The sequence below is a fragment of the Notolepis coatsorum genome (assembly GCF_963971535.1).
Source record: "Notolepis coatsorum genome assembly, contig: SCAFFOLD_1007, whole genome shotgun sequence".
Lineage (NCBI taxonomy): Eukaryota > Metazoa > Chordata > Actinopteri > Aulopiformes > Paralepididae > Notolepis > Notolepis coatsorum.
The window spans coordinates 22,501-41,162 of NW_028170436.1; the positions used below are offsets into that span (position 1 = coordinate 22,501).

The 18,662-nt window shown below is 46.4% G+C and overlaps 1 protein-coding gene across 1 annotated transcript in view; it reads right to left on the reverse strand.

The window, feature by feature from the left end:
• LOC311248533 (E3 ubiquitin-protein ligase TRIM35-like) overlaps positions 1-16,942 on the reverse strand; it is a gene marked incomplete at both ends in the record, with an annotated part of 35,115 nt that extends 18,173 nt beyond the window's left edge. The window contains one exon of the mRNA XM_084339398.1: positions 16,832-16,942. Within this exon, the coding sequence (XP_084195524.1) occupies positions 16,832-16,942 (111 nt within the window). The remainder of the gene's footprint in view (positions 1-16,831) is intronic.
• Positions 16,943-18,662: the final 1,720 nt, after the last annotated feature.

An 18,662-nucleotide genomic window follows, 5' to 3' on the forward strand; every position in this document is an offset into this window, starting at 1 on the left:
TTAACTGTTTTTCTTAAACGAGGACCATGTAGACTCAACCACGTACGAATGATCTTTCTTCTACACGATCCTCGTGTCAGAAAGAGATAATGCAGCTTTAAACATCCTAACATGAATGAAGATGATTATGATGTATTGTGTGATGAATGCTGCTGTCAGCCTAAATATTAAAGGCAACCAACTTGTGTCTAGCCACGCCCAACTTGCGTCTAGCCACGCCCCTGCGGCGACGCTGCAGCAGCAGAGCGGAGCGGCAGCATTATGTAGCAGTAATCCCCCCTTTTTTAACATCGAGAACTAGCTCAACTGGTAGCGCTGCCTTGCTGTGGATTCTGCGGTCTGTTGGTCACAAGTTCGATTCCCTTCAATTATTATTATTATTTTTTTTAACGTGCATTCTTTCGCCGGTTAAGTTTAGGCATGTTAACTTTAAGCATTGTTTCGGAGTTGGTTATGGTTAAGGTTAGGCATTGTTTCGGAGTTGGTTAAGGTTAAGGTTAGGCATTGTTTCGGAGTTGGTTAAGGTTAAGGTTAGGCATTGTTTCGGAGTTGGTTAAGGTTAGAAGGGTTAAGTTTAGGCGCTGTTAAGGAGCTGGTTAAGGTTAGAGTTTGTCTTAGAGAATGGCAATATTCTTTCGGAGTTGGTTATGGTTAAGGTTAAGGTTAGGCATTGTTTCGGAGTTGGTTAAGGTTAAGGTTAGGCATTGTTTCGGAGTTGGTTAAGGTTAGAAGGGTTAAGTTTAGGCGCTGTTAAGGAGCTGGTTAAGGTTAGAGTTTGTCTTAGAGAATGGCAATAGACAGCCTATTTCCGCGCTGCAGCTCTCTCGCGCTGCCGCGGTCACATGGGCGTAGTGGCCAATCAGAGAAACGCTAAACACAAGTTGGTTGCCTAAAATATTCACGCATCATGTCATGGTCTCTCCATCAGATGCCTGTGAACTCACACCGGACCCAAACACAGCACAGGACCTCCTCTCTCTGTCTGTGAGAGGAACAGAACGGCGACATGTGAAGAACAGAGTCAGTCGTATCCTGATCACCCAGAGAGATTTGACTTCTTCTGGTCACAGGTGTTGTGTAGACTGACTGGACGCTGTTACTGGGAGGTAGAGAGGAAAGGAGGGGTTTCTATAAGAGTTGCATATAGAGGCATCACAAGGGGAGGAAGAGGAACTACTGGTCCTGGTATGTCTGGAATGTCGTGGTGATACATACGCTGCCGTGCACAATAACAGAGGAACACACATACCCCCCCGCCAGGGCTCCACCAGAGTAGCAGTGTATCTGGACTGTCCTGCTGGCACTCTGTCCTTCTAGACCAGACCTGGGAATTGTACGGCCCGCGGGCCGTATCCGGCCCGCGGGATGATTCTGACCGGCCCGCGAAAGATTACATGATAATAAAAAAAAATAAAAAAAATATAATTTTTTTTTTTTTTTTTAATATTTTTTTTTTTTTTTTTTTTTACTTTTTTCTTTTCATGTCAACGTTCACACGCACAATATACGCTTAGGAGACATGCTCAGAAGATGTTGGTTCTCTTTGGATCCACCTATATATGTGAACAGACATTCTCAGTCATGATGTTTACCAAGTCCAGGTACAGATCCTCTCTCACTGATGAACATCTGGCAGCTGTGCTTCGCATCTCCACCTCAGACATGCAACCTGACTTTGATGGACTTGTTAAAGCTCAACAGAGACTGGATTTCTCACACTGAATGAAAAAATGTGGAAATATAACAAGTGAAATGGGACACTTGATAGGACACTTTTTGCACAGTTCTGAAAACATTAAATGTTTAATATAGGCATGTAAAGTAAAAAAGGCTACAAAACTGGGACACTTTTCTTTACACAGTTCAGTGACATGTCTTGTTTATTTTTGCTATAAGATGATGTGATGTCTTTAGAAAGGTAAGAAAATCCTTGTTTCAATAGTATATGAAACTCAAAATGCCCTTTGTTATTAATGTTTCACATTTTGTTTATCATTTTGGAAATAAATTCTATTTGAATAAATGATATTTTTGAAAGCTAACCTCACCTTTTAATTGCCAAATAATAACATACACTCTTACCAGGGGTCAATGCCATTTACTGCTTTTTATATAGAAATAAAATGTATATTATGCATAATTGAGTTTGGAATTTTGGCCCGGCCCCCCAACATATTTTCAGTTGCTCATTCGGCCCCCTGGGGAAAATAATTGCCCACCCCTGTTCTAGACAGTCTCCTCTGACACACTGACCCACCTACACACCTTCCACTGCACATTCACTGAGCCCCTCTACCCTGGGTTTCGGGTTCATAGTGAAGGCTGCTCTGTGACCCTGTGTCAGATAGAGTAGCTTCCTGTGTCAGATAGAGTAGCTTCCTGTGTCAGATAGAGTAGCTTCCTGTGTCAGATAGAGTAGCTTCCTGTGTCAGATATATGTGTGTGTGTGCAGGGGCGTAGCTGGGGGGGGGGGGGGGGTAGCTTAGGATGATTCCAAGGGCCCAGCATGGGGGGGGGGGCCCAAATATTTTTTTTTTCTTTTTTTTTTTTACTAGACATCACTCAGGTGTATTATTGATGCTCTCATTGATACTATGTTTGTTTCTGAAGTGTGTGTGTGTGTGTGTGTGTGTGTGTGTGTGTGTGTGTGTGTGTGTGTGTGTGTGTGTGTGTGTGTTTGTTAAGGCTGAGCCCGAACCCTGTTTTTATGGTTCGAACGTTCGCCAGGGTTTATCGAACGAACGTTCGAACGTTCGTTTTTTAAAAATCTTTTAATAATAAATTTTTTTTATTGTATTATTATAGATCTTACGGAGGGCGGCATTGCATAGTCTATTGGTGAAAAACATGTTGTTTACAGTGGTGGCTGTTCATGTAAACATGTAATTAAACAAAGCACTCAGAAGAAAATAAACAAGCTACTGAATCAAAGTATGATAAACAATAGCCCTTGCAGTCACGTAAGGGGCTAGATAAACAAAAGCATTAGTTTTGTGGCATTAACGTTATATAGTTAGTGTTACACGTTCAATAACAGGTATTCACTCTTGGTCGACGGGGAGGGGAGCCGGGAGGAGAGGCGCACGCCTCGGCTCAACAGACCCGTCCACCGTCTACCTCGGAACGGCCGGGCTCCCAACACGCCTGCCGCCCGTCCGCCCTACCACCGTTCCGAGGTACACGGTGGACGGGTCTGTCCACCGTGCGCCTGCTGTTGTTTCCAACGCAACCACCTCCCGCCATGAAGCTTGCGCTCCGTGGCCGAAAAAGGCTGGTATTCATTAATGATCCTTCTGCAGGTTCACCTACGGAAACCTTGTTACCGATTACTTCCTCGGCGGGGAGCTAACTACGGCTCCCCGGTAGCTACGGTAAGTCTGTTGATGCTTCTCTCAAGCAGATCAATGGCGGCATTGCCTGAAGTAAAAAACGAATAAACGCTTGCCGATTGGTGGTAACAGCAGAGGCGGGTGCAAGCGGTGTGACGTAATTGGCAGAATCGCCTGTCAATCAAAATAGAGCTCTGGTTGAGAAATAGTATCCCGCTGCAGCCCGGCAGACCATACTGGTTGAGCCGAGCGCCTCGCATTCACATCACCTCAACCCCGTGCGCATCCTTTATTTTTTTTTCACCGAACATTCGAACCTATTAATTAAAGTCTGAATGTCAGCGTAACGAACGAACGTTCGAACGTTCGAACGTTCGGGCTCAGCCTTAGCGTGTGTGTGTGTGTGTGTGTGTGTGTGTGTGTGTGTGAGATATATAGAGAGAGAGGGGGGGCTTTGGTAGACTATTGCATTGGTCCATTCATTGAAGATGAACGCAATGCGACATCCTTTACTAGGCTCACCCACCAACAGTGCAGGTGCTGAACTGCTGATCCGAATGTATAGGTAAAAACCATATTATGCGTTTTCATCAATAAAAAAATTGCCAAAAAGATTTCCTCTCGCACGCTTACGCGCGCTCGCATTCACTGGGGGCCTACAAATACATTCTTTCATGGGGCCCAGAATCTGGAGCTACACCCCTGTGTGTGTGTGTGTGTGTGTGTGTGTGTGTGTGTGTGTGTGTGTGTGTGTGTGTGTGTGTGTGTGTGCGTGTGTGAATGTGCGTGTGTGTATATATATGTGAATGTGTGTGTGTATGTGTGTATATGTGAATGTGTGTGTGTATGTGTGTGAATGTGTGTGTGTGTGTGTGTGTGTGTGTGTGTGTGTGTGTGTGTGTGTGTGTGTGTGTGTGTGTGTGTGTGTGTGTGTGTGTGTGTGTGTGTGTGTGTGTGTGTGTGTATCTGTGCGTCTGATGACATCTTGGACTTAATGATAAGTCCTGGTGTCTGGTACGTCTTGATGATGGATACGCTGTCTGGCACAATAAGAGAAGAACAGACATACCTGCCCCCCCCCCCCCCCCCCCAGGGCTCCACCAGAGTAGCAGTGTATCTGGACTGTCCGCATGATTTTTTTTCCATAGCCTATGTTTGCGAAGATGGGCCAAAGCATAACCACTTTGAAGCAGAGAATATATATGTACAAGGCGGAAGAGACCCTTCGGCGCTAAACCAATCAGAGAGGGTCTTCGCTGTACGCGGCTAGCCAATCAGAGAGCGTCTACCCTGGGTTTATGGTTTATAGAGCTGGCTCCTCTGTGACCCTGTGTCAGATAGAGTAGCTTCCTGTGTCAGATAGAGTAGCTTCCTGTGTCAGATAGAGTAGCTTCCTGTGTCAGATAGAGTAGCTTCCTGTGTCAGATAGAGTAGCTTCCTGTGTCAGATAGAGTAGCTTCCTGTGTCAGATAGAGTAGCTTCCTGTGTCAGATAGAGTAGCTTCCTGTGTCAAGTTTCTTTAATAGTTGTCATACAGAAGTACAGAATACTTTTATACAAAATGCTTCTTACTGTTACGCTCCAGAGACTGTGCAAGACAAGATAAGTATGAAATAAAATAACATAGTATAGCATGTAAATTAGAGGTAAAAAAAATGAGGTCACAGTGTTCAGTATAGACATATGTACAATGTTCGATGCAGAATAGACGTAACTGAGTTACCATATAATATACAATACTATGCAGTGTACTAATATACAATACTATATAGTGCAAGGCAGAAATGGGATGAGGTGCAATTTAGGTACAATTTACAGTAGGTGTACGAGTTGTAGTGCAAATCCTTTATCAATAAATATAAAGCCTGAGGAAGTAGAGGCGTTGTCGTGCCTTCTTCACAACACTGTCAATGTGTGTGGTCCATGTCAAGTCCTCGGATATGTGGGCTCCGAGGTACTTGAAACTGTTCACTCTCTCAACCGGTGCCCCGTCGATGCTGAGGGGGCTGTAGTCCTTGACCCCCGACCTCCTGAAGTCCACAATCATCTCTTTTGTTTTGCTGACGTTCAGGGAGAGGCAGTTCTCCTGACACCACTGTGACAGATTCTCTACCTCTTCCAGGTAGGCCCTCTCGTCGTTGGCAGAGATCAGGCCCACCACTACTGTGTCATCAGCAAATTTGATGATTGTGTTGTTGTTCCGCTGTGCCACGCAGTCATGTGTGTACAGGGAGTAGAGGAGGGGGCTCAGAACACAGCCCTGGGGGGCCCCTATGTTGAGCGTGATGGATGAGGAGGTGCAGTTGCCTGCTCTTACCACCTGGGGTCTGCCCGTCAGGAAGTCCAAGACCCACTGGCAGAGGTCATAGTTCAAGCCCAGGTCCCTGAGCTTGGCTATGAGTTTGGAGGGGACTATGGTATTGAATGCTGAGCTGTATTCGATGAACAGCATTCTCACATAGTTCCCCTGCCTCTTGTCCAGGTGTGATGCTGCTGTGTGCAGCACATGGGCTATGGCGTCCTCCGTGGACCTGTTGGGGCGATATGCAAATTGCAGGGGGTCCAGGTTGATGGGGAGGGAGGAACAGATGTAGCCCTTCACTAGCTTCTCAAAGCACTTCATGGCTATGGAGGTGAGGGCTACAGGGCGGTAGTCGTTGAGGCAAGCGGGCGTAGATTTTTTGGGTACAGGGATGATGGTGGACTTCTTCAGACAGGTGGGGATGACAGCCTGTTCCAAGGACAGGTTAAAGATGTCAGTGAATACCGGGGCCAGTTGGTCGGCATAGACTTTTAGGACGCGGCCGGGGATGCCGTCCGGTCCTGCTGCCTTCCTGATATTCACTGATATTCAAAGGTCCGCCTCACCTCATGCTCTGTTACCCTGAACACTGAGTCTCCATCAGCAGACCCCCCCCCCCATTGCCGTTGTTTGTAGGCTGGTGTTGTTATTCACAGCCTCAAACCTCGCATAGAAGGAATTGAGATCATTTGCTAAGGAGATGTCAATGTTCAGTTTGAGGGAGGTGCCTTTGTAGTCTGTCATTGTTCTGAGGCCCTGCCACATACCTCTAGAGTCAGCCTGTTCAAACTGAAGTTCAACTTTATCCCTGTAACGCCGTTTTGCCTCTATTACTGCTCTCCTGACGTTGTATCTTGCCGTCTTGTGTTCTTCCATGTTGCCTGTCACCAGCCCGGTGTTGTAGGCTGAGGTACGCACTTTCAGAGCCTCACGGACGGATTTATCTACCCAGGGCTTTTGATTTGGGTATATTCTAATTGTGGTAGAGGGGATTGTTTCTTCTACCAGAGTACAGACAAAGTCAAGCACCGTTTCAGTGTATTCGTTAATATTGGCTGTGTTATCACGGAATACACTCCAGTCTGTGCCTTCAAGCGCAGCTTGGAGTGACTCCCCTGACGTCACGGTCCAACGCTTAACCTCTCGCGATACTACCGGCGTTCGCTTGAGACTTTGTTTATACTTTATTCTGTGAAACAGAGGACGTTGCAGTCCCGAATGTCCCTCTGGAATTGGATCCGTGCTCTGATGTCGTCCAGTTTATTTCCTATCGATTGCACATTGGCCAACAATATGCTGGGCAATGTGGTTCTGTGTCGTTTGGACCTCAATCTGTTTCGGACCCCGGCTCTTCTTCCACGTCGTCGCGCCTTCTCCTTGCCTCGGCCACAACAAAGGATTTCGGCGGGCCACTGCTGCTGTTCAGCAATCCGATCCAGAGAGCAATCCAATCGGTAAGTTTTCCTTAATCCAATGTCAATGATTGACTGACGGTCATACACATATAATGCACCAACACTTGGTGCAAATAAAACTCTTAAAACTATAAAAATTAACAAAAGTAAGCACAGTCTCGACGGAGCGATCAGAAAGGCAGCCGATCGGAGCAGCGCCATCCTCTCCTGTCATCCTCTCCTGTCAGATAGAGTAGCTTCCTGTGTCAGATAGAGTAGCTTCCTGTGTCAGATAGAGTAGCTTCCTGTGTCCTGGAGGAAGTCACACTCCTGCCTAAAGACAGCGACACGGTGGTGGTGGGGCTGATCTCTAACAATGACGAGAAGGCTTATCGGGAGGAGGTTGATGAACTGGCACGCTGGTGCCGGGATAACAGCCTACTCCTGAACATTGGTAAAACCAAAGAGCTGATCGTGGATTTTAGGAGAATACAGCAGGGGACACACACGCCGCTGTGGATAAACGGGGCTATCGTGGACAGGGTGAGCAGTTTCAAGTACCTGGGAGTCCACATCACAGAGGACCTGACATGGTCTACACACATAGATTCTGTGGTGAAAAAGGCGAAGCAGCGCCTCTATCACCTGAGACAGCTAAGGAAGTTCAGAGTATTGGGGAAGATACTCCACTCCTTCTACTCCGGGGCTGTAGAGAGCATCTTGGAAACATCACTGCCTGGTTTGGAAACAGCACGGCACAGGACAGGAAGGCACTCCAGAGAGTGGTGCGCTCAGCTGAGCGTACTACGGGTATTGCACTACCACCCCTGCAGGTCTTATATAACAAGAGGTGCAAATCCAGAGCCTGCAGAATTATGAAAGACCCTCAACACCCCAACAACAGCCTGTTCAAGCTGCTGCGGTCAGGCAAGCGCCTACGGTCACACGCTGCAAGAACAGAGAGACTCTGGCTCAGCTTCTTCCCCCAGGCCATCAGAACACTGAACTCTCCACTCACAAGTACACATGAGCACACACACACACACACACACACACACACACACACACACACACACACACACACACACACACACACACACACACACACACACACACACACACACACACACACACACACACACACACACACACACACACACACACACACACACACACACACACACACACACACACACACACACACACACACACATTTAAACAAAATGTCACTTTAAAAAATTTAATCTTTAGAAACACTTTAAAAGAAGGAGGTACTGTATAGTTTAGATTGTATATTGCATAGTAGTGTATATAAGAACCAGTTTCTCAGGAACCTAGCATGTATTTTTTTACCATGCATATCTTGTGTTTTATCTATTTTATTTTTTCTATGCCTATTTTATTCTATTTTTTATTGTATTTTGCACAATCAATGCGTGCAAGACCACCCGCATTTCACTGTATGCCCTGGTATGTATGTGACAAATAAACCTCTTGATTCTTCTTTATTCTCGAGTTGCTGAAATTATGGTTTAGACTTCACTCTGTCTATAAACACACACACACACACACACGCACACACACACACACACACACACACACACACACACACACACACACACACACACACACACACACACACACACACACACACACACACACACACACACACACACACACACACACACACACACTCTGTCTATGAACACACACACACACACACACACACACACACACACACACACACACACACACACTTGGAGGAAGGTGGGAATATTGATGTGTATTATTTGTAAAGTGATTTACTACTTATTTTACTAAACAAACATGACTCATGAATCAGCGTAAATGTAATGTATTATGTGTAGAGTCACGTTTTTTATATGATACAAATATACTAAGACATTATTAGTATTAGTATAGTATATAGTATTTAAAAAAGTTAATAAATGAGATGTTTAGACAGTGTATTGACAGAATCCAGTTATTGTTGTTCAGCTGAGCGTTCATGATATTTGTGATTGACTGATTACAATATATTTTCTTTCAACCTTTGTTTTATTTGGTATATTTCAGTATCTGTCTAGAATAGTTTTCCATAATCTTCAGGTTTACAATAACAGAATGAACATCACTTTTACCTACTGATATAGCTGCATGTGAAGAATATATGTGAATACATACCAGAGGTATTATTATTATTATTATTATTATTATTATTATTATTATTATTATTATTATTATTATTATTATTATTATTATTATTATTATTATTATTATTATTATTATTATTATTATTATTATTAATACATATGGCCCTGTTTCATGTACGTGGTTCAACTAAGTCGATCAAGATGTCCATTATCCAGCTTCAGTTAACCCGATGTTCGAAGCCGGGATTTTCCTGTTTCACAAAGGTGGATTCAGTCTCGTTAACTCAAGCCAGACTTGCGAGTCAGGCTAAATGCGCGCGGCCGTTTTAGGTGAAAAGCCAGCACGTATCGATGGCAGAGATCCTGATTCTCAACGGCATTGATTGATTAATTGATTTAAGACTTTATTGACAGATTGCAATACGGCTCAATCGCCTCGCCGACAAGTTAAATGCGTTATCTATAGGCTAATTCTAAGTCCCTCATTACCTCAATCAATCAGATTATATTTCTTTAAACTTGCCTGCTGGATTGAATAATCAAATGAGATCTTGCTAGCGAAAATTATTAGTTAACTGTTATACAGAATTACGATACGGCTCTCTTACCCATTGATTGATGTATAGTCAATATTTTACTTATCTTCTCTGTGGTGTAACGGGTTCTTCTTTTGACTTTCACACGGACGACCGGGGTTCAAGACCCAGTCGTCTCCTTCTTTTTGCAATATAGGAATAATTCAATTTGGTGCACGTTGAGAGCTATATAAAGAATGACATCCTCAATGCATGTAGATTTATAATATTTTAACTTAAAACCAGGCTACTTTGGCGTATAATCATTAATATTATATTCAAAAAAATCACATTGGAAACACCAGGATTTGAACCCCGGTCGCTGGATTGGCAGGTTTGAGCACTACCACTGGGCCACTGGGCCAGATGGGATAAATTCATTGTTTATACATTAATGAACGAGAGACCCGTGTTTAGAATATCCTTTGTTTTGAATGAAGTTTATCTCTTTATCCTCATTCATTAATGTGACGTCAACGGCTCATTCAATTTCTCAAATCCGTCAAACAGCGCATCTCATCAGACATCTTAATCCCAGTTACAATTAAAATAACCACATCATGTGTACATCGCACGAGCGAGCGCCACCGTCGCCACGGTATATATAACGTGCATTATTTAGGACAAAGTGAATTTAATATCAGCATTTTGGGTCTATTTTACATTTCAAAAGCCCCCTCTGGAAGAATGGAGCACAAAAACGTAATTCAGAATGGTATAATGCAGATCGTAGACTGTGGGAATAGTTTCAGGAAACGGGCTGTCACTTCTTTGCGGGGGTGTGGCGATAGTTCAGGCTAACTTGAACTTGAACTCTGCTTTCGACCAGGCTCAAACTTTTGGATATGTTGTCATGGTGATTTGGAAAATACACGTACATGAAACCCGAAAGTCCGGCTAACCCAGTTATCCAGCTAAAGTTATCCGGCTAACTCAGTTATCCAGGTACATGAAACAGGGCCCAGAGGTGGGACCAAGTCATTGCTTTGCAAGTCCCAAGTAAGTCTCAAGTGTTTACACTCAAGTCCCGAGTCAAAACAGGCAAGTAAGCAAGTCACAAGTCTGAAACTTTGGGTTTCCAGTCCTAAACAAGTCCTAATGCATTATTTACAAATGTAATGCCATTTCCAAAACGATAAAGCCAACAGAGTAATAGTTAGTTAGTATATAAAATGTAAATGATTCTGCGTTGACTCACAACTTCCTTCTCTGCTCACGCACCCTGATTGGCAGAATGAATGAATGAATGAATGAAAACTTTATTTAACAGATTGCAGAATGGGTACAATACAGTACGGCTCAATACACACAATTGTTAAGGGGATGCAGACCAGAGAAAGACGTTTGTCTTGTCAGGGTCCCCCATTTTCAATTCATAGTGAGATAGCAGCTGATGGATTGGTCCAAAGTGGAACTGTAATCAATCAAGTTCACTACAGTAGCTTTATACTTTTTATGGCATAATTAATTTACATTTTGGGCTCAGGGAGAGTATCGAGTCTTTCAAGTCTCAAGGCTCAAGTCTGAGTGAAGTAATGGAGTCAACAACTAGACACATGAATCTGTAGTGGTTATTCGGGTAATATAATATACACATGAATCTGTAGTGGTTATTAGGGTAATATAATATACACATGAATCTGTAGTGGTTATTAGGGTAATATAATATACACATGAATCGGTAGTGGTTATTAGGGTAATATAATATACACATGAATCTGTAGTGGTTATTCGGGTAATATAATATACACATGAATCTGTAGTGGTTATTAGGGTAATATAATATACACATGAATCTGTAGTGGTTATTAGGGTAATATAATATACACATGAATCGGTAGTGGTTATTAGGGTAATATAATATACACATGAATGGGTAGTTTCTCAAGTTTCAAGTTTCTTTAATAGTTGTCATACAGAAGTACAGAATACTTTCATACAAAATGCTTCTTACTAGGCTTGTTCGAGATGGGATAGGCGGACGCAGATCTGCGCAGGTTTTACTACGGCCTCGCCAAGCGCGTTGCATGACGGTTAGAATGTTGTCCGATTTGCTCTGAAAATCTGACGAGGCGAGGCGTGGAACTCCCGCGGGAGCGAGCCGCGCGCAGCCTTCAGAGCGAGGCTCCACAGTACCTCTCACTCGGCTGCTCCCGGCTGGGAAGCGACTTGCTACGGTCGCGCAAAGCGCCTATTGGCTCAGAAAAGTTGTCAGTCACCAGCCATGTGACAGCCAGGGAGTTATGAGACGTTTGATTGATTGAAAACTTTATTATGTTATGCGTTATCAACTTATCATCATATCATCATGATAAACTTCAAGCTGTCAGACACACACACACACACACATACAGCAGTGTGTTGTGTGTGCGTGCGGCCAGGAGCGTGCAACAAGATGGTATACATTATGGTATATCTATGAATAGTATATTCCACTGTAGCAGTATATGGTGTGCTGTACATTTGAATCTGATCTAATTTTGCACACGGCCATCGCATTATAATGAGCTGGACAGGTGTGTAATGTGTGTGTGGTGACGTGAAAGCGTATCTGCCGCGCGAGACTAGGCGAGGGGCTCTCGTGAAATCGGCAGTGTCCGCCCTCTTAACTCCTCCCCCGGCTTCACTCGGCTACTCTCGTCTACTAGTCGAGGCAAACCGAAATCCATCTTGAACAAGCCTAATGTTACGCTCCAGAGACTGTGCTAGACAAGATAGTATCAAATAACATAGTATAGCATGTAATTTAGAAGAAGAAAATGTGGTCACAGTGTTCGGTATAGACATATGTACAATGTTCTGAGTTACCATATAATATACAATACTATGCAGTGTACTAATGTACAGTACTATATAGTGCAAAGCAGAAATGGGATGAGGTACAATTTAGGTACAATTTACAGTAAGGTGTACGAGTTGTAGTGCAATCCTTCATCAATAAATATAAAGTGTGGGGAGTGGGTGCTACAGTGTGTTTGTTTAAAGTGGGTGTGTGCTATAAAGTGTGTGGAGTGGGTGCTACAGTGTGTTTGTTTAAAGTGAGTGTGTGCGTGTGGATGTGTGTGCTATGTGCGTTTGGTGGTTGTTGTTGTGTAGTGTTCATTGTTCATTGTTCGTTTAGCAGCCTGATGGCCTGGGGATAGAAGCTTCTTCTGAGTCTTTCTGTGCTCGCCTTGAGACTCCGGTATCGCTTGCCTGACCGCAGCAGTTCAAAGAGGCAGTTGTTCGGGTGACTGGAGTCTTTAATGATTCTCTTAGCCTTGCCCTTGCAACGCTTGTTGTAAATGTTCTGGAGGGTGGGGAGCCCCCCTCCAATTGTGCGTTCGGCTGAACGTGTCACTCTTTGTAGTCTGCTTCGGTCTTGTGCAGTGCTATTCCCAAACCAGGAGGGGATGTTGCCGGTCAAGATGCTCTCTATTGTACATGAGTAGAAGTTCTTAAGGATCTTCTGACTGACTTGGAACTTCCTTAGGCGCCTGAGGAAGTAGAGGCGTTGTCGTGCCTTCTTCACAACACTGTCAATGTGTGTGGTCCATGTCAAGTCCTCGGATATGTAGGCTCCGAGGTACTTAAAGCTGTTGACTCTCTCAACCGGTGCCCCGTCGATGCTGAGGGGGCTGTAGTCCTTGACCCCCGACCTCCTGAAGTCCACAATCATCTCCTTTGTTTTGCTGACGTTCAGGGAGAGGCTGTTTTCCTGGCACCATCCCGCCAGGACCTTGACCTCTTCCAGGTAGGCCCTCTCGTCGTTGGCAGAGATCAGGCCCACCACCACTGTGTCGTCAGCAAATTTGATGATTGTATTGCTACTCCGCTGAGCCACACAGTCGTGTGTGTACAGGGAGTAGAGGAGGGGACTCAGAACACAGCCCTGGGGGGCCCCTATGTTGAGGGTGATGGATGAGGAGGTGCAGTTGCCTGCTCTCACCACCTGGGGTCTGCCAGTCAGGAAGTCCAAGACCCACTGGCAGAGGTCATAGTTCAAGCCCAGGTCCCTGAGCTTGGCTATGAGTATGGAGGGGACTATGGTATTGAATGCCGAGCTGTAGTCGATGAATAGCATTCTCACATAGTTCCCCTGCCTCTTGTCCAGGTGTGATGCTGCTGTGTGCAGCACATGGGCTATGGCGTCCTCCGTGGACCTGTTGGGGCGGTATGCAAATTGCAGGGGGTCCATGTTGATGGGGAGGGAGGAGCAGATGTAGCCCTTTACTAGCTTCTCAAAGCACTTCATGGCTATGGAGGCTAGAGCTACAAGGCGGTAGTCGTTGAGGCAAGCAGGCTTGGATTTTTTGGGTACAGGGATAATAGTGGACTTCTTCAGGCAGGTGGGGATGACAGCCTGTTCTAAGGACAGGTTAAATATGTCAGTGAATACTGGGGCCAGTTGGTCGGCACAGACTTTTAGGACGCGGCCGGGGATGCCGTCCGGACCTGCTGCCTTCCTGATATTCACTTTTTTAAAGGTCCGCCTCACCTCATGCTCTGTTACCCTGAACACTGCGCCTCCATCAGCAGCCGACCCCCCCCCCCCCCCCCCATTGCCGTGGCTTGTGAGCTGGTGTTGTTATTACCAGCATCAAACCTCGCATAGGAGGTATTGAGGTCATTTGCTAAGGAGATGTCACTGTTCAGTTTGAGGGAGGCGCCTTTGTAGTCTGTCATCGTTTTGAGCCCCTGCCACATAGCTCTAGAGTCAGCTTGTTCAAACTGGAGTTCAATTTTATCCCTGTAGCGCCGTTTGGCCTCTGACACTGTCCTCCTTACGTTGTATCGCGCCACCTTGTGGTCATTCATGTTGCCTGCCACTAGGCCGTCGTTGTATGCTTTGGTGCGCTCTCTCAGAGCTTCACGGACGGATTTGTCTACCCAGGGTTTTTGATTTGGGTAAACTCTCATTTTGGTAGTGGGGATTGTTTCTTCCACCATAGTACAAACATAGTCCAGCACTGTCTCCGTGTAGACATTAATGTTATCTGTGTCGCGGAACACATTCCAGTCTGTGCAGTCAAACGCAGACTGGAGCGTCTCCTCTGACGTCAAATCCCATTTCTGCACCTCTCGCGAGACTACAGGAGTACTTTTGATTCTCTGTTTGTACATTGGTGAAAGAAAGATGGACGCGTGATCTGATTTACCAAAGCCACTATCAGAATGAGCCTTGTAGCCACCTTTAAATTGCGTGTAACAGTGATCTAGGATGTTACCGCCTCTGGTGTTGCAAGTCACATGCTGATAGAAGTCAGGTAATACCTTTCTCAGATTGGCGCTATTGAAATCACCCAGCACTAAAATGGCGGCGTTAACGTTCGCCGCTTGTATTCTATTTACCTCGTCGTGGAGAGCGCAACGTTGTTACTGGCTTGCGGTGGAATATACCTCGGGAGGAAGAAAGGACGACACTTGATGGTTATATATTCCAGGTCTGGGCAGCAGTGGTTGGATAGTTCCTTCACGTTAGTTGGATCGCTCCAATTGTTGTTAAACATGAAGGCAATACCTCCTCCACGTTGTTTACCGGACTCTGCTGTACGATCCTTGCGGTGGATAAAGAAGTGTTCGGCTGGTTGGATTGCATGGTCTGGAACGTCCGGCGTGAGCCACGTTTCGGTGAAGCAGAGAACGTTGCAGTCTCTGACGTCCCTTTGGTATTGAATCCTTGCTCGGATGTCATCCAGTTTATTGTCAATTGATTGTACATTGGCTAGCAATATACTGGGCAATGGCGTTCGGTGGCGTCTGGATCTCAGCCTGTTACGGATCCCTGCTCTCTTCCCACGCCGTCTGGTTCCTTTGTTCCTGGGATCAAGGAACAAAGGGTCTGGTCCCATTCTCCGGAGAATCTCCTCAGGCCATTGTTGCGGTTCGGAAAGCTGGTGCAGTGAGTAATCCAATCGGTAAGTTTCCCGTAATCCGATGTCTATAAGTGACTGACGGTCATACACATTAAATGCACCTACTGTTGGTACAGACAAAACTCTTAAAACTATAAATATTAACAAAAGTAAGCACAGTCTCGACGGAGCGAACAGAAAGGCAGCCGGACGTTGCAGCGCCATAGCTCAGTATGTATATATATATACTAGTGGTTATTAGGGTCATATAATATACACATGAATGGGTAGTGGTTATTAGGGTAATATAATATACACATGAATCGGTAGTGGTTATTAGGATAATAGCTAATGAACCGTTTGTACCACATTGTACTAAACAACACTGATAGTGCTTTAGTCTGCAGTTTGAAATCTCACCACATTTCAACCCTCCTTTCTCTACATACAAGTGCATTGGTTTAGTTCATTTCCTACTTCCTAACTGGCTAATGTTATGAGAGCTAACGATACCTACCCAGGCCATCAGGCTGCTAAACGAACAATAAACACTATGCAACAACCATCAAATGCACACAGCACACACACCCACACGCACACACTCACTTAAACAAACAACACACTGCAGCACCCACTCTCCACACTTTAGATCACACAAACACACTTTATATTTATTGATAAAGGATTTGCACTACAACTCGTACACCTACTGTAAATTGTACCTAAATTGCACCTCATCCCATTTCTGCCTTGCACTATATAGTATTGTATTAGTACACTGCATAGTATATTGTATATTATATGGTAACTCAGTTACGTCTATTCTGCATCGAACATTGTACATATGTCTATACTGAACACTGTGACCTCAATTTTTTTACTTCTAATTTACATGCTATACTATGTTATTTTATTTCATACTTATCTTGTCTTGCACAGTCTCTGGAGCGTAACAGTAAGAAGCATTTTGTATAAAAGTATTCTGTACTTCTGTATGACAACTATTAAAGAAACTTGAAACTTGAAACTTGTACAAGTGCATTGGTTTAGTGCACTTCCTACTTCCGGTTGCTACTGAACGGACGTGTTTGTGCGGACCTGTTCTCCCAAACTTTCTTGACTGTTTTAATTTTTACGTTATTCTTTCTTTAAAAAAACATTTTTTAACCATTGATCTTAACTGATCACTGTGACTTTATTGCTTTTATCGTTATATATGCCTCTTCTTGTTCCAGTCTCGTCACTGGTTCTTCCAGTGTCTCCAGTCGTGCCCTCTGCGTCTGGCACTTCTCTTGCAGCTCTTCCACCTTTGCCGCCATCTCCTGCGCGGCTCGGGTCCCTTCGTCGGACGTCATGGTCTCTCTCCTTAGACCCACAGTTTCCCACATTGTTCCATTAGTTTCACACACTGTTCTACAACCACCCTCTTCAGCACATAGTCCTGGCGATCCCGAGCGGGTAGCCGACCTCTGGTGCTCCTCTGGGGCCGGGTTCGTCCAACCTCCCCTGCATCTGATTCTGCGTCAGATTCGTCTGTCTCTGTTGGTAGGCCCTTGTCCACGGCTTCGCCCGCCGAGGCCTCTGAGGAGCCGCCCGCGGCGCCCTCCTCGCCCCCGTCTCCGCCGTCTTCTCCATCCTCGTTTGAGGGGACTGACTTTACCTCTCCTGACGTCGTCCCGACGCTCCCATCGCCACCCTCTAGGCCCGGTTTGACACGGCTGGTGAGCGTCTGCGCCGGTATTGAAAGTTGCGCCGGTAGCGACGCCGACGAGGCCCCTGCTCTGGGCTGTCCTCGCCTCCTTGACCTCCTGGTCGGAAACCTCGGTGGTAGCTCTGCCTCCAGAGGTCCCGGTCTCCACCATCAAGTTCTCTCCTCTCCTGTTGGGCTCTCTCTGTTCAGGCCCCCTCTTGTCAGGCTCTCTCCTGTCGGGCTCTCTCCTGTTGGGCTCTCTCCCCTCAGGCCCCCTCTGGTCAGGCTCTCTCCTGTTGGGCTCTCTCCCCTCAGGCCCCCTCTGGTCAGGCTCTCTCCTGTTGGGCTCTCTCCCCTCAGGTCCTCTCCTGTCGGCCTCTCTCCCGTTGGGCCCTCTCTGTTCAGGCCCCCTCTGGCCGGCCCTTCTCTGTTCAGACCCCCTCCTGTCGGGCTCTCTCCTGTCGGGCTCTCTCCTGTCGGGCTCTCTCCTGTCAGGCTCTCTCCTGTCGGGCTCTCTCTGTTCAGGCCCCCTCCTGTCGGGCTCTCTCCTGTCGGGCTCTCTCCTGTCAGGCTCTCTCCTGTCGGGCTCTCTCCTGTCGGGCTCTCTCCTGTCAGGCTCTCTCCTGTCGGGCTCTCTCCTGTCGGGCACTCTCCTGTCGGGCTCTCTCCTGTCAGGCTCTCTCCTGTCGGGCTCTCTCCTGTCAGGCTCTCTCCTGTCGGGCTCTCTCCTGTCGGGCTCTCTCCTGTCAGGCTCTCTCCTGTCGGGCTCTCTCCTGTCAGGCTCTCTCCTGTCAGGCTCTCTCCTGTCGGGCTCTCTCTTCTCAGGCTCTCTCCTGTCAGGCTCTCTCCTGTCGGGCTCTCTCCTGTCGGGCACTCTCCTGTCAGGCTCTCTCCTGTCGGGCTCTCTCCTGTCGGGCACTCTCCTGTCAGGCTCTCTCCTGTCGGGCTCTCTCCTGTCGGGCTCTCTCCTGTCAGGCTCTCTCCTGTCGGGCTCTCTCCTGTCAGGCTCTCTCCTGTCGGGCTCTCTCCTGTCAGGCTCTCTCCTGTCGGGCTCTCTCCTGTCAGGCTCTCTCCTGTCGGGCTCTCTCCTGTCAGGCTCTCTCCTGTCAGGCTCTCTCCTGTCGGGCTCTCTCCTGTCAGGCTCTCTCCTGTCAGGCCCTCTCCTGTCGGGCTCTCTCCTGTCGGGCTCTCTCCTGTCGGGCTCTCTCCTGTCGGGCCCTCTCCTCTCGGGCTCTCTCCTGTCAGGCTCTCTCCTGTCAGGCTCTCTCCTGTCGGGCTCTCTCCTGTCGGGCTCTCTCCTGTCAGGCTCTCTCCTGTCAGGCTCTCTCCTGTCGGGCTCTCTCCTGTCGGGCTCTCTCCTGTCAGGCTCTCTCCTGTCAGGCTCT